This window comes from Phyllostomus discolor, chromosome 2 (assembly GCF_004126475.2).
Source record: "Phyllostomus discolor isolate MPI-MPIP mPhyDis1 chromosome 2, mPhyDis1.pri.v3, whole genome shotgun sequence".
Lineage (NCBI taxonomy): Eukaryota > Metazoa > Chordata > Mammalia > Chiroptera > Phyllostomidae > Phyllostomus > Phyllostomus discolor.
In genome coordinates this window covers 106,622,759-106,637,379 of record NC_040904.2, presented here as the reverse complement: position 1 = coordinate 106,637,379, position 14,621 = coordinate 106,622,759, and the positions used below count along the sequence as shown (strand labels likewise).

The following is a 14,621-nucleotide window of genomic DNA, read 5'->3' as shown; positions in this document are numbered from 1 at the left end:
CAGCTGGTTTCTTTATATCCTTAGTTGTAGGACTTCTATTTAGCTAGTCTTCAAATAGTTATCCAGGTTAATTGTTTTATAACTTAGTTGTAATTTTGATGTGGTCATATGAGGTGGTTAGTGTAGTGTCCATCTGCTCTACCATCTTGACCAGAACGTCCACATAAAATGGCTTTTTTCTATCTTGATTTTATGTCCTCTGAGAAAACCAAGCAATCATATGAAACAGCTACATGGAGATGTTCCATCCAATAGCAATAGATGAGGTTCCAGGTAACAACCAACATCAACATATAGGCTTCCCACTTGACTATACCAATATGTGAGAAGAGAGAGGAGGGGGGAAAACCTACAGTAAAATTGAAAGAAATCTATAAAAGAGTGATGGGGGAACTCCGTCTTCAGAACTCCCCTGGACATCGCAGATGAGAAATAAAAATGCCCAATGCGTGATTTGCCTGGGGAGGAAAGGTGACCAGTCCGTCAAAGGAGAAAGGTCCTGAATACTTTCTTCCCTGCATTTTTATTAAGTTCAGCTCACACAAAGATACATAGTATGCACTCAGAGCTCATCAACCAGTGCTCAAAATGCTACTGACATCATTTGCAGATAATAGTTGAAGAAACACAGGGATTGTCTCTGGTCAGGGTTGGCTTTTGCTCAAGTGTCTGTTTCATAGCAACAGGGCAGAGCAGGTCTCAAAGAAAACAATGTAGATTCTTTCTCTGGCCAGATTGACCCCTGGGAGCCATCAGATCCAGTACAAGGTCTTGAGTGTAGTTCCCAGGCTGAGTCAGGCAGGGAGAGCAAAGCAGCCAAGAGACTGGGAGACTTTCGCAGAAAGACTGAGGACTCAGGCTATGACAAAGCCAAGGGGTGAGGGTCTTTCTGCCTGTTCTCTGAAGACTCCTAAATCCTTCCCTGATGGCCCATCGCAGCAGTGCCTATCTTAGGTGGTTCCTCCTCCTATGAGGGATCTTACCAGTCATTGGCTAACCTGTTATCTGCCTGGGCCAAGCAGGGGGAAGTGGGGGAAGCAGGAGCTGCACTCTTGCCAGGAGGAGGTGTTCTGTCTCCTTAATGGCTCATGGGACAAAAGGCTACAGTCCCTGAAACCAGGTGGGACGGCTCCCAACAAGATAGGAACCTTTAAGTTAAAAATAAACTGCTTCTCATTTATTGCCAGATGGCAAAAATTCTCCAAGGGAAAATAATAAAAGGCTTCTGTCATATTAAAAAATTTTTTTTCTACTTCAGATTATTTTTGTATCTTGTTTTGTCATTTTTAAAACTTATAAATTATAAGACAACTTGAAATAAATTTGATTGCATTTATCAGTTTTTAAAGCACATTTTTCCCATATTATTGACCCAGCCACAAGTATTACATAGTAACGTAAGGTTCATATTGGTATATGATGCATGGAAATTGTCTTTTAATTGATTAAATGAGGTATGAACTTTAAAATAGCATATGAGAAAATACTAATTCAGCCAATATTACTTTATGGTACATTTAGAAAATTATTAATTTTTGTATATGCATATTGGGCAGATTGTTGTACAGATTACTCTTAAGGTTCTAACCACTTTTAATCAATTATAGGACAGGTTATTAATATTTTATCTTTAAGTGACTTTTATACTATAAAATTTACATTTATTTCTCTTTTTCTTTTATCAGAATACAGTCGTTTTGAAGCAAAAATACATGATTTACGGGAGCAGATGATGAATAGTAGCATTAGTTCAGGCTCAGGTTCTCTTCGAACTAGCCAGAAGCGATCCCTGTATGTCAGGTAAATTTCTCTACTTCTAATTATGGCAAGTCTTAATTATGCAATTATAGCAAGTATTAATATTTATACATGATTTCTTTCAAGTTTTTCACTGAGTTTCACTATAGAAAAATAAATTGCAAAAAAAAAAAGAAAAAGTTGCAAACCAGGGAAATTTCTTTTATGATTGATTTTCTGACAGTATGTCTTTCAAGAGTTGGAATATTATTATAATTTGATTAATGAAAATTATATAATCCCTTGAATAATATAGTAAGGAAATATAAAATATAAACCAGAAAATTTTTAAGTTGGATCTTTTACTTAATCAGTATTGTAGCTTCATATGGCATATCATCCAACACTAATATTCACCTGCACTTTTTTTTTTAAGATTTCATTGATTTATTTTTAGAGAGACAGGAAGGGAGAGAGAAAGAGAGGGAGAGAAACATCATTGTGTGGTTGTTTCTCACACACCCGCTATTGGGGACCTGACCCACAGCCCAGACATGTGCACTGACTGGGGAGCGAACCAGCAGCCATTTGGTTCACATGCCAGCAGTCAGTCCACTGGGCCACACCAGCCAGGGCTACCTGTATTCTTCCATAATAAAATATTCTCTATTTGTTTAACATTTAATTACCTTAACAGTTTTCATTATAGCGAAGACAGCAATATATAAATAATGTCTTAAAATGCAGATAGGCTCAGCAAAGAGTAAAGTTGCAGGAAATTTCTATATGCATTTTTGAAACACTTGGGAGAAGTCAAACATGTTATTTTTCTATAACATAAAAGATGAATGCAACAGCATAAATCTAATAATATTACATAGATACCATTAGTATATAGATTGAGTTTCTTTCACTTGGCTAATAAAACTATACAGATACCCTATTTATTTGTATTTTGTATACTTTTTTAGTAGAGCTTTTATATGTAGTTTATTGTACTATTAAGTTTAGTTGATTACCGTAAGTAATTTGAATTATTCTTCATAATTAGTCTCTCATTCCTTTTGATTCTTTCAGGGAGCCTATTGCTAATATTTTATTCTTCTGATGAGAGATGATATGTTACATGAAATAAACATTTATCCCATATATATAAATTTCTGTATGTATAAATATATCTGTTTACAAGCATGTACTCTATATATGTTCTATAATACATAATAAATGGAAACTTTTTCTTGTTCTGTTTCTACTACCCTTTTTATTCCTTCTACTCTGCTAATGATCTGGGAATCCTATATGTATCAAATTTTTCTCTCCTTCCACTAATTCTTGGAGTATTTATTAAACTGTTCTGGTCCAAAGTTGTTAAAAGCATTTTATGTATAGATATCCACAGTATATGGAAAAATATAAATTTGTATTTATACTCTCCTTTTTTCTTAGCTATAATTTCTAAGTTTAGTTTAATAGGTGTTACCTTTAATATCTGATTTATTAAAAACACATGACAGTCAAACATTAGGTTATATTTAGGTGCATTTAATGAGTCATCTTCATTTTTTATTCTTAATATTTATGTTTTAAAAAATACTTTATAAGTTGTGTATTATCAAAAGACTTATAGCCCTGGCTGATGTGGCCTGGTGGATTCAGTGCTGGCCTGTAAACCAAAGGGTTGCCAGTTGGATTCCCAGTCTAGGGAGGACTTACAATGAAAAATAACTGTGACTCCCAAACTTTATTTACTAGAAAGTCATCCTCCACTTTCCTAACAAACTCCTTTGCCTTTACCTCCAAATTTTTATTTTAGTTACATTTATTTATTGTGCTGTCATAGTTATCAAAACTTTTCTTCCTTTCCCCCATCTACCCAGCAACCCCCACTCCACTCCCTAGGCAATCCCCACACCATTGTTCATGTCCATTTGTCATGTATATAAGTACATGGCTCATCCATTTCCTATACTGTACTTTACATCCCCATGGCTATTCTGTAACTACCTATTTATACTTCTTAATCCCCTCACTTGTTCAGCCATTCTCCACACCCCCCTCCCATCTAGTTACCATCAAAAACTCTGCATATCCATGATTCTCTCTCTTGTTTTTCTTGTTTGCTTGGTTTGTTTTATGGATTCAATTGTTGATAGATATGTACATACTCTTATTTTATTGTTCATAGTTTGGATCTTCTTTTTATTAAATAAGTCCCTTTAACAATATAATAATAGTTCAGTGATGATGAACTCCTTTAGTTTTTTCTGGCCTGCAAAGCTCTTTATCTGCCCTTCAATTCTAAATGATAGCTTTGCTGGGTAGAGTGATCTTGGCTGTAGGTCCCTGCTTTTCATGTCTTTGAGTATTTCTTGCCAGTCCATTCTAGCCTGCAAAGTTTCTTTTGAGAAATCACCTGACTGTCTTACAGGAATTCCCCTGTAGGTAACTAATGGCTTTTTTCTTGCTGCTTTTAAGAATCTCTCAGCATCTTTAAACTATGGCATTTTAATTATCATGTGTCTTAGAGTGGGCCTGTTTGCATCCATCTTGTTTGGGACTCTCTGAGCTTCCTGGACTTGCATGTCTGTTTCCTTCACCAAATTGGGGAGGTTTTCTTTTATTATTATTTAATTAGATTTCTAATTTCTTGCTCTTTCTCTTCTCCTTCTGGCAACCCTACAATGTGAATGTTGATGCACTTGAAGTTGTCCCAGAGGCTTCTTATGCCATCCATATTTTCTTGGATTCTTTTTCCTTCTTGTTTTGATTTGGTTTGTTTGTTGTTTGGTTTGGTTTTGCTTTGCTTTCTTGCATTCCAAATCACTGATTTGATTCTCCACTTCATCCACTCTACTTTTGTTTCCTTGTAAATTGTTCTTTATTTTCCTTAGTGTATCCTTTGTTTCTGACTGGATCTGTTTTATGCTGTTGAGGTCCTTACTAAGTTTTTTGAGCATCCTTATAACCAGTGTTTTGAACTCTGCATCTGATAGTTTGCTTATGTCTTTTTTGTTTTATTCTTTTTGGGGGAGCTTTGATCCTTTCTTTCATTTGGGCCATGTTTCTTTGTCTCCTAGTCTTAGCAACCTCCCTGTGTTTGTTTGTATGTATTAGGTAGAGCTGCTTTTACTCCCTGTCTTGGTAGTGTGGCCTAATATAGTAGATGTCCTATAGGGTCCAGTGGCACAGCCTCCCCTAAAACCCAAGCTGGGTAATAGAGGTACAGTGCCCTTTTTGTGGGCTGAGTACACCTTCCTCTTGTAGTTGAGCCTTGATTGCTGTTGGCAGGTCAATGGGAGGGATTTATTCATGCCAGTCAGCTGCAAGGAGTGGCTGTGACCACTGGCTACCACCCTCCTCCACCCTCTGTCGAGGACCAGATTTGCAGTGTCAGGGTGGTGGTGCTCTGATATGTTCTCTATCTGTCCACTAGGTGCACTGGCTCTGGGTTTCCCCAGATGGTACAAGCCAAGGTCAGCCCCCACCTGTGTTTTGCCCAGGGCCTTCCTGCCTGAGCTAAAAAGCAATCTGAGATGGCTGCTACTTATGCTGGACTTGGAGATTTCCTGGGTGAAACCAAGCTGTGAATATAAGCTGGTTGCTCCTAGTACCAGGCCTGGGGTCACTTAGCAAGAGGCACAGGGTCTGGGTCTCACTGAGGCCAGCTTATTTGAAAGAAATTAGGAGTTGTGAAGCATGAGCCAAGGTGACCAGCCATTCATGTGGAAAAGCAGCTTGAGTGGGGCAAACGGTGTTAGCCAGGTTGACGGTGTCTCAGATATGGCACCAGCTTGCCAGTTGTGTGGCTCTGTGAGGGGATAGCACAGAAAAGGGCCATTGATCTCTGCCTGCCTTTCTGTCTGGGAGAACACCGTCCCCCAACTCCCCTCTAGATTCCAGACACTTCAGTCTCTCCATTTACACTGCTAGTGCCTTTCAAGCTGCTACCTCAGTGCTAGAGAACAGAGGGAGTAAGTCTGAGTAGGTGAGTCCATGTGTGGGTTGGTTCTTTAAAAGGTACTGGTCGGGGCTCCAGAAGTTTCTTCCACCAACTCAATTCCCACTGGGTTTTGCCACCAGAAGTTGTGGAGATTTATCTTCCTGTCACTGGAACCCTGAACTAGGGGGCCTGGTGTGGGGCTGGGACTTCTCTTCCCCAAGATATTACTCCCAAATTATGTGGTACCAGCCTGTTCTGTGTTTCCACTATTCCTACCAATCTCAGTGGATGTGGTTTCTTTAATTCCATAGTCAGATTTCCATTCAACTCAATTTCTGACAGTTCTGAGTGATGGTTGTTCCATAGTTCAGTTGTAGTTTTGATGTGGTTGTACAAGGAGTCCAGATGTGTTTACCTATACTACCATCTTGACCAGAAGTTTACCTCCAAATTTTTAAATAAAGTGAATATGTTGCTATTTCTAATTTACCAACTTTGGATAGCATAGACTTACTGCCTTGGTAAATGAGAACTTCCTCTCTCACACCAAACCACTCTTTCTGCCTCTTTTCCTATTACTCAAACATAATCATATCACTGTTAATAAAGTTAATAGCATTTAGAGTTATATGACTATGTAATATCTGTCATTACATAGTCAAACAATATATTTTAATCACACTTCTTCTTGAAACCCTTCATTTTTCCTGAATTTAATTTCCTGAGTTGTCTCACCTTTAATTCTTAATATTCCCTCTACTTATTATTTTCCTTTGTCTTCCAGTAACTTCTTCAGTTTTTTGCATTAATCATATGGCACACATATGGTCTCATCAGTTCAGTTTTTTCCATCTCTCTGTTCCAACCTGGACTAATTGCTTCATTGACTTGCTGTATAACTTTCACATGGGACTTTCCTTTGCTGTGATCCTGTTCCCTGTGGCTCTATACTACGTCAGTCTCTTTCCACATTTTCTGCTTTCTCGATTTACTTTTATTTGCCAGAGCACATCCTCCCATAAATCCCTGAGGAAAAGGTGTAGGAGGTACTTTTTGTGTCTCAACATGTCTGAAAATGTCTTATTTTGCCTTCTCTTTGATAGAGAATTTGGGGAGTGTGGAAGATTCTGATATCCTATTTTATTTTCCAGGAGCCCATTCTTGTTATTTGATTGTTTCTTTTGTCATCTTTTATTTTGTGGACATAATATGTTCTCGTGTTTCTCCAATGTTTCTTGAATTCTCTGCTTTCTCTGTATTCTGTTTTTCTAGTTTTCTTGTTTTCTCTTTTATTTCCTTTATTTTTTTAATGTGAGGCTCTCTTTAAATTTTTAGTGCTCCATGTTTTCTATTCTTATGAATAGAAAATTAAGCTAGTGGATTTAATTGGAAGATTATTGCCTTTTTCTTTGCCCTCTCCTTCCCCATGTTATCCTTTTCTTCAGGGTCATTTAAATATCTCTAGAGATGAATTCTTAATCTCTTGCCTGGAGTATAAACCAGGTTGCTAGATTTCAGTTTTCAGTGTGCAGATTTCTTACTAATCCTTCTATTTCCACCCAGCACCTTCCACCTTCCTACCACATTCCTGAAAATCAGTTTCTCTAGGAACTAAACCTCTGGTCTTCTATGGGACTAGGAACAAGAAAAGGGAGGGTATCAGTGCTATTTACAGTGTTTCTACCAGTTCTTTCGTTTACACTATTGTAACTTATCTCTGCCTGCTAGATACTTTATACTTCTAATTCATAAGCATTTCTAGGGTCTTGTGAATAAATCTTATTTCAATATCACTCTCTTCAGACTTTCCATTCACTCTCCCAGGTTTAGTTACCATCAGCCCAAAACTTGTTAAATATTCTGTTGTCATATTGTTGTTTCTCTTTTGTATTTGTCTGTCTTTTTTTGGTCACTTTTGTGAGGAAATAGATACATGTAGCCAGTCTGCCGTAGTTAACCAGAAGTCTTATGGTTCTTTTTAATAAATGTATTTTTGAGTTCAAAAGCAAAAAATAAAAAATCAAGGTACAAAAGTAACATACAACATATAATTTATAAAGCTTTGAAACAAGGAAAACCATACATAATTATGTAGTCATTCACAGATATGTGATAAAACCAAGTCAACAAAAAAAGGGTAATGGCCAAGGAACTAATAAACACTGTATTCAAAATGGTGGTTACCTTCTAATAATGCCTTACTCCTAATTAATGGGAATCAGGCTTAAGAGAGAAAAATGCATTTGTGAACATGAGTTACTGATAAAGGCTTTGTGTATAATCTTTTGTTGGGTAGTAGATTAACAGGTATTTATTATAATCAATAACTCTCATAGGTAGTCCATGGGTTCCAGTTTCTGAATCAAATATATTAAAATACAAAGCTTAAGTGCAAATTTGGGAATAGGGGTTGGAGATGTTTCTTTCCTCCATTGCTCATTAATAATGTAGTTATATTACTTTTGTAATCCAAAAGGTTAATTTATGATAATAAATATGTTTCAGTGTAGTCCTGGCTGGTGTGTCTCTGTTGGGCATCATCCTGCAAACCAAAAAGAAAGATCACTAGTTTTGTTGCCAGTCAGGGCACATGCCTGGGTTGCAGGTTTGGTCCCAGTCAGGGTACATATGGAAGTCGGCGGATCTGTTCTTTCTTCCCCTTTCTTTCTTCCTCCCCGTCTTAAAAAAAAAAAAAGTTTCAGTGTAGTATTTATTTTCCCTTTTCTGCATGCCCTTCGACATCTGTTCTACCTCTTAATGTACTTTATTTTTGTTTTGTATTAGGTTTGTGTCTTCATCATCTTTGTCATTATCCTTGCCATAGATACTTCATTACCTCTTTAATAAATATTTAATGATTGATTGACTGTCACTATCCTTTGTATTGTTTGAAGTTAACCATATATTTTTAGTAGAAAAACAGTTCCTTAGAGTTCAGAAGTTACTGGTTGAAATAATGACTTAGCATTTGTAATCTTTATTTTTCAGCTGTAGAATTCCTTTGTTTTTAGATAAAACCCAATGTATTACAGTATATCTGCATGAATATATGTTTAAGCCTTCCTACCTACTTCTGTGAAAAGACTTGAAAGAACACATTTGAAAATGTGTTATAACCGTTATAACTTGTTAATTAATTTAGCCATCAAATAATTACACTCTCTTCAGTTTTACCTCAAGAAATAGATTCTTAAAACTTGGGTAGCCTGGAAAGGAGTATGATTCATATACTAATTTCCAGTTGCCAAATTAGAACAAAAGAATGAATAAATTGTTTTATAAATGTAATTGCCAAAGTTCTTTTCTGAGAGAGCTATGGATATAAGAATTTCATTTATTTTAAAATTGTACATTAATCAGCCCTGGCTAGTGTGGCTCAGTGGATTCAGTGCCAGCCTGCCAACTAAAGGGTTGCTGGTTTGATTCCCAGTCGGGGCACATGCGTGGGTTGCAGGCGAGGTCCCCAGTAGTGGGCACTTGAGAGGCAACCACACATTGATGTTTCTCTCCCTCTCTTTCTCCCTCCTTATGCCTCTCTGAAAATGAATGAATGAATGAATGAATGAATGCTTTTTTAAAATAGTACATTAATCAAATAGTAGGATACAATATTCTTTTTATCAAATTTAAAAATATTCTTAACATTTCCAGTTACTATATTAAATTAATACAGTATTTTTTTCCTAAATATTTGGCAGTTGTTAGAATCATCTGTAGTTATTTTTCATCATTATTGACTCTGAAAACCCTATTCATTCTAGTTTTGTAAATAGAACAAATAATTAACTGACAAAGTAATTACTCGGTTGATCTAGTCCTATAACTGAGTCAAATCCATCAGGGAATTGTTTTCCCAAGTGTGTCCAATTAAAATAAAGAGAAGAGAGTATCTCTTAATATTTACTTTTGTTTATTAATCTAGAACAACTTCCTAGATTTGTCTTCATTTTAAAATTCAGTATAGGTTGTCACTGGATTGTACAACAGGCATTTTTTAACATTTCTTATACAGTATTAAAAGAAATAGTTAATGATTCTTAGTCAGGGCACATGCCTGGGTTGTAGGCCATGGCCCCCAGCAACCGCACATTGATGTTTCTCTCCCTCTCTCTCTCTCTCTCTCTCTCTCTCCCTCCCTCCCTCTCTAAAAATAAATACATAAAATCTAAAAAAAAAAAAAAAAGAAAAAAATAGGTAATGTACCTAATAATAAATTATTAATATAAGTTAAGTTTGCTAACTTTTTGCCTTAGTGTTTTATATATAGTACAGAATTGAGTTTGGCATTATCTTGCCTACCATGTTATATTGATAATTATTTACACAAATAAACATTTTCAGAATCCTGTGTTTATTTAATATTGATAACATCATTATAACAAGTAATTGTGGATCTTTTCCTTTTCATCTAGAGCCCTTTTTGATTATGACAAGACTAAAGACAGTGGCCTTCCCAGTCAGGGATTGAACTTCAAATTTGGAGATATCCTCCACGTTATTAATGCTTCTGATGATGAATGGTGGCAAGCCAGGCAGGTGACACAAGATGGTGAGAGTGATGAAGTTGGGGTGATTCCAAGTAAACGCAGGTAAATATAAGTCCATTACAGTCTTACCACTTGAAAGTTTGGGCAACATAAACGAATAAATGCTGTCCTTTTAAATTTCTTTTATTGAGGTGATGATTTTATTTCTAGTTTTCCAAACTATGTTTTACAACTGTTTAATTTTATTTACTTTATATTGTAACCAGTAACATAACCAGAAAATATAATGCCCCCCCAAACAGAAATTTCTCTAAAGCTCCTACTAGTAGGTAAAAACAAAATAAGTATCTTTGAAGTCATTGTGCCGTGCATCTATGCCAGTGGAGGGAGAAAGAATTAATAAGCCTCTGTAGTTTTCCCATTAAGGTGAAAATGAAACCTAAATTGTGAAGGCTTTCAAGTATGTGAATTATACCTCTTTTAGACTTAAAAATTGAAAGCATTGTAAAAATAAATGCAAAATGTTTAGATATATCTGGTGATATTTCTTGCATAATTTAGAAGTATTAGTGCACTCACTATCTTTCTTCTTGGCTTTTAACCATTCATTATGATGTTTCTTTGGTGCATGCTTACCATCTAATGGCAAAAGTGGTTAAGCACGGATTATCTTTCAAAAGAAGGATTCCAGCTTACAGAACCCCTCTAAGGTCTATGAAATGCAGTTAAATGTCTCTGCTTTTGTAGGAAGGCATTAAATATCAGTCCATAATTCCCCCAAAGTACCTTATTTATGAGATTTGATCTGTCCAAGTCTTTGTCTAAAAGTCCTAAGTTTTAAGATAGCCAGCAGAAATATTAATGAGATAGTAATGTCTATTATAGCTAGTTAATTCCCTTCAAGTCAGGCTCATGGTATAATAAACTTGTATTTTTCTCATTAATGAGTGAGATTTATACTTATTTTATTGATTCTCTGTAACTGATAAGTATGCCAAATCATGTACCTAATTTAGACCTTACTATGTATGTGGATATATTTTTAGAAATTGAAGGGTAGGAATATTAAAGTATTACAAAGATACGTAGTTGTAGTTTTAGAAGTTATGACTGTTGTCTATCTTCAACATGTTTAGCAAAATTCAGCTATTTAGTTAGATCTTATATTTGGTGGCAACTCCTCTTTTAGCAATGTTGCCCTCAGCATAACTTTTTACCTGGAATATAATGTAGTCTCTTTTAAATTGAGAAATGCTTACTCTTTGTCTTTTGAGTCAGTAAGAAACCTCACATCTTAAATATCAAGGTCAGAGTTCCTAAAATTGATTTATGCCTTGCAGTGTTATAGTCTTACAAAGGCTTTGCTGAAAGAAGTAAGAACCACAGCTGACTTTGGTGGAACAATTTTTTTCATTTTGTATAAAAATTCTATAATGTTGATTTTTAAGGCCAAAAGTGATATAAGTTGTATCTTGAGATCTCTACAAATCCCACAGGAATTATAGTTTCTAGAATTCTTAGCTTTCTTTCTGGAACAGTATTTTTAAATAAACACAGTTTAAGACACTTAACTATTTAGTGAACAAGACAGTGATGTAATAAGAAAACAGAGCCATTTTGAGTTGTAGATGTTCACTTACCAAATGTTCGTTTTGTAGTGCCCTCAAGTGTCTAGACAAAAATTATAAATTATTCATGTCATGGATCCTCAGGATTGCTCTGGAATAGTAAAAAACTAATAAGTTTTTAACTATTTTAATGTTTTAAATCCATGATTACTAAGCTTCTTCTTTTACTATTTCACAGTAAAACTATAGCTATATAATAAAGAAAAAGTATTTTATTCATGGACTGGGTAGCTTTTTCTGCTATATACCAACATAATTGCTGTGTTGAAATTGACTATTTATAAAAGCTTAATTTACATTCAATTTTGCAAAGTGCATATTAGTGTTAATATCTACTTAAAGCATTTGTTTTGTTACATTTTGTTTGCTTGCTTTTGAATAGATAACACTTGAATAAGGTTCAAAATTCAAAAGATCTAAAAGCTATACAGACTCCCTCTTAACTCTGTTCCCAGGCAACCATTTCACCTTCACAGGGATAACTAAAGTAACCAGTTCTTATATATCCCTCAAAGATACTTTAAAACTCGTTATTTTGTACACTATAATTGGTTTCTTTGTGTGTTTACACAAAAATGTCACTGGAGTTGAGCTTAAATTTTTTCTCATCTTTTTATTTTTTAAATTTTCAGAGCTACAGAAAAATAAATACGAGAGAGATGCAAGAATAGTACAAGGAACACCCACATATTCTTCACCTACTTTCACCAATTATTGACATTTTCCCCCATTTGCTTTCTTTCTCTCATGCTTAATATTTAGAATATGTTTTCCATGCTAAGCTAATATTTATACTACAAAAAATAAACAGAAAGCCTGAAAAATTGGTCAACTCAGAAGTCTTGTCTTATAATAATTTTGGTATATTTATAGAACTGAGTGCATATATTAAGTGCTGTATTTTGATAATTCACAAATGGTTTTTTAATAATAAAATGAGTTCTGATATTTTATGTATCAGAAATTCTAATTAATTTGGAGTTGCAAACTTAGATGGCTTCCAAAAGTTTTAGAATATAAAAATGCCCTGTATTGAAGTATCACTTCTAATGATTTATAGTTAGACAATTAGATGTATTTGATATACCTAAAATATAATAGTGGATACTTTGACAGGGTTGAGAAGAAAGAACGGGCTCGATTAAAAACAGTGAAATTCAATTCGAAAACAAGAGGAGATAAAGGGGTGAGTATATGAAATCTCTTATTCAAGTGTAATAGACCTTTTCATAAGTCTTGTTTGAGCTACATTATTAAAACAAGAAGGATTTCGTCATAAGAATTACTTGCAATTCCTCTTGCTGTGTTGCTTTACAATAGTAGATATTAAAGTAATTTATTAAATTAGAGCTGCCATTTCACAGACCTTGTCAAATTAAAACTGTCATTTGGTGTATTCATAATATACCTTTGGTCAAGGTTATTTTTATAAATTATATGAATTTAGCCCTCATTCACATGTTCCATTAGAAATGTGACACCAATATTAATCATGATAGTTAACTTAATGAATCTTCTGAAAAAATAGGCCCCCAAAATAGTAACAAGATCATAATGTCAGTTTATTGGGGGTTTTTTCTAGTTAATTCATGGAAATTTTCTTGTTTTCCCCTGTATTCCTAATATAATGTGTTAATACAATCCACGTTTTAAATGTTTGAATCAATGTGAATTTTTATTTTCAGGAAATAAAGTGACAGTCAAAAGGGGGAATTTGTAGGTGGTCAAGAAATATATCAAAATTGTTTTATATATATTTTTGACATGTTTTTGTTTTCATTTACTTTACATCCTGCTTAAAATGGATGTCATTAGATGAACAAGATCTTACAGGCTTTATCCTGTACTATTTTTGTAATTACTGCAATGAAATATATTAGCAAAAAGCCTGAAGAAAGCTGAATACATGTATTGAAATACTATTTGTAGAAATGTTTTCTGTTTTGTAGGGTTTTTTAATCTAAATGAAAAGCTTTATACATATTTTGATCATATTTCAAGTGAATGTAAAACTCACCAAATAAATTAACCCTACTCTCTGTGCATCTCTGATATTGGTAAGCACTCAAATTTAAAGCTTTAAAATTTAAAAAAAAAGAAATATCCATGAACAATGACATTAAATCTGAGTAAACTACATGACACATTCTGTTAGTTTAGAAATGATAAATTCCTTTAAAATAACTTGTAGTTTTCAGAATATATAAAATTATAATAAATAGAGTGATCTGAAGCAATATTTAAAATAGAAATTTTGGAAGGAAAAAAATCTCAAGGATTTGAAATATATACAGTGCTTTTTGTGCTTATTTTATATATGTCTTTAAAATAATTTAGTAAAGTACACTGTCAATATAATGAAAAATAGGTTGCATGTTGTAACTTTTCTTTCATACTGCAAGAAGTTAACTGAATTAACGACATATTTAAATCTTAGTCTTGTTTGTTGACTGTAACCAACTTTACACACAGTCACTGTGTTCTAACACAGCATCAAAAGTATGCATGATACTTAGTGGGGTAAAAAATACGCTTGCCATTGATACAGAACTGCATTTCTTTCTGTAACAAACACTTCCCATTCTAAGTTCTTCTTTCCCTTTCCTTACATTGTTTATGAACTTTATTTCTGCTGTAGACTTAAAACATTTCAATTTCTCATTAACATTTTTAACATTCATTTGACTATTTTAAAATATTACAAATGGAGATACTATATTCAGATATTTTCTATGTATGTATCATGAATCTGATGTGTTTTATCAGTTCTTATACTTATTACATTCTGTCTCTCTTGCAATATAGTGTTAATAACAGTAAGTAATTAAA

General features: G+C 34.2%; 1 protein-coding gene across 19 annotated transcripts in view; it reads left to right on the top strand.

Moving 5' to 3' along the window:
* Positions 1-14,621, top strand: part of DLG1 (discs large MAGUK scaffold protein 1) — a 293,473-nt gene that overhangs the window by 228,052 nt on the left and 50,800 nt on the right. For all 19 annotated transcript variants that reach the window (XM_028505122.2, XM_028505117.2, XM_028505115.2 and 16 more), the window contains 3 exons: positions 1,686-1,800; positions 10,090-10,266; positions 12,909-12,978. In XM_028505122.2, the coding sequence (XP_028360923.1) occupies positions 1,686-1,800; positions 10,090-10,266; positions 12,909-12,978 (362 nt within the window). The remainder of the gene's footprint in view (positions 1-1,685; positions 1,801-10,089; positions 10,267-12,908; positions 12,979-14,621) is intronic.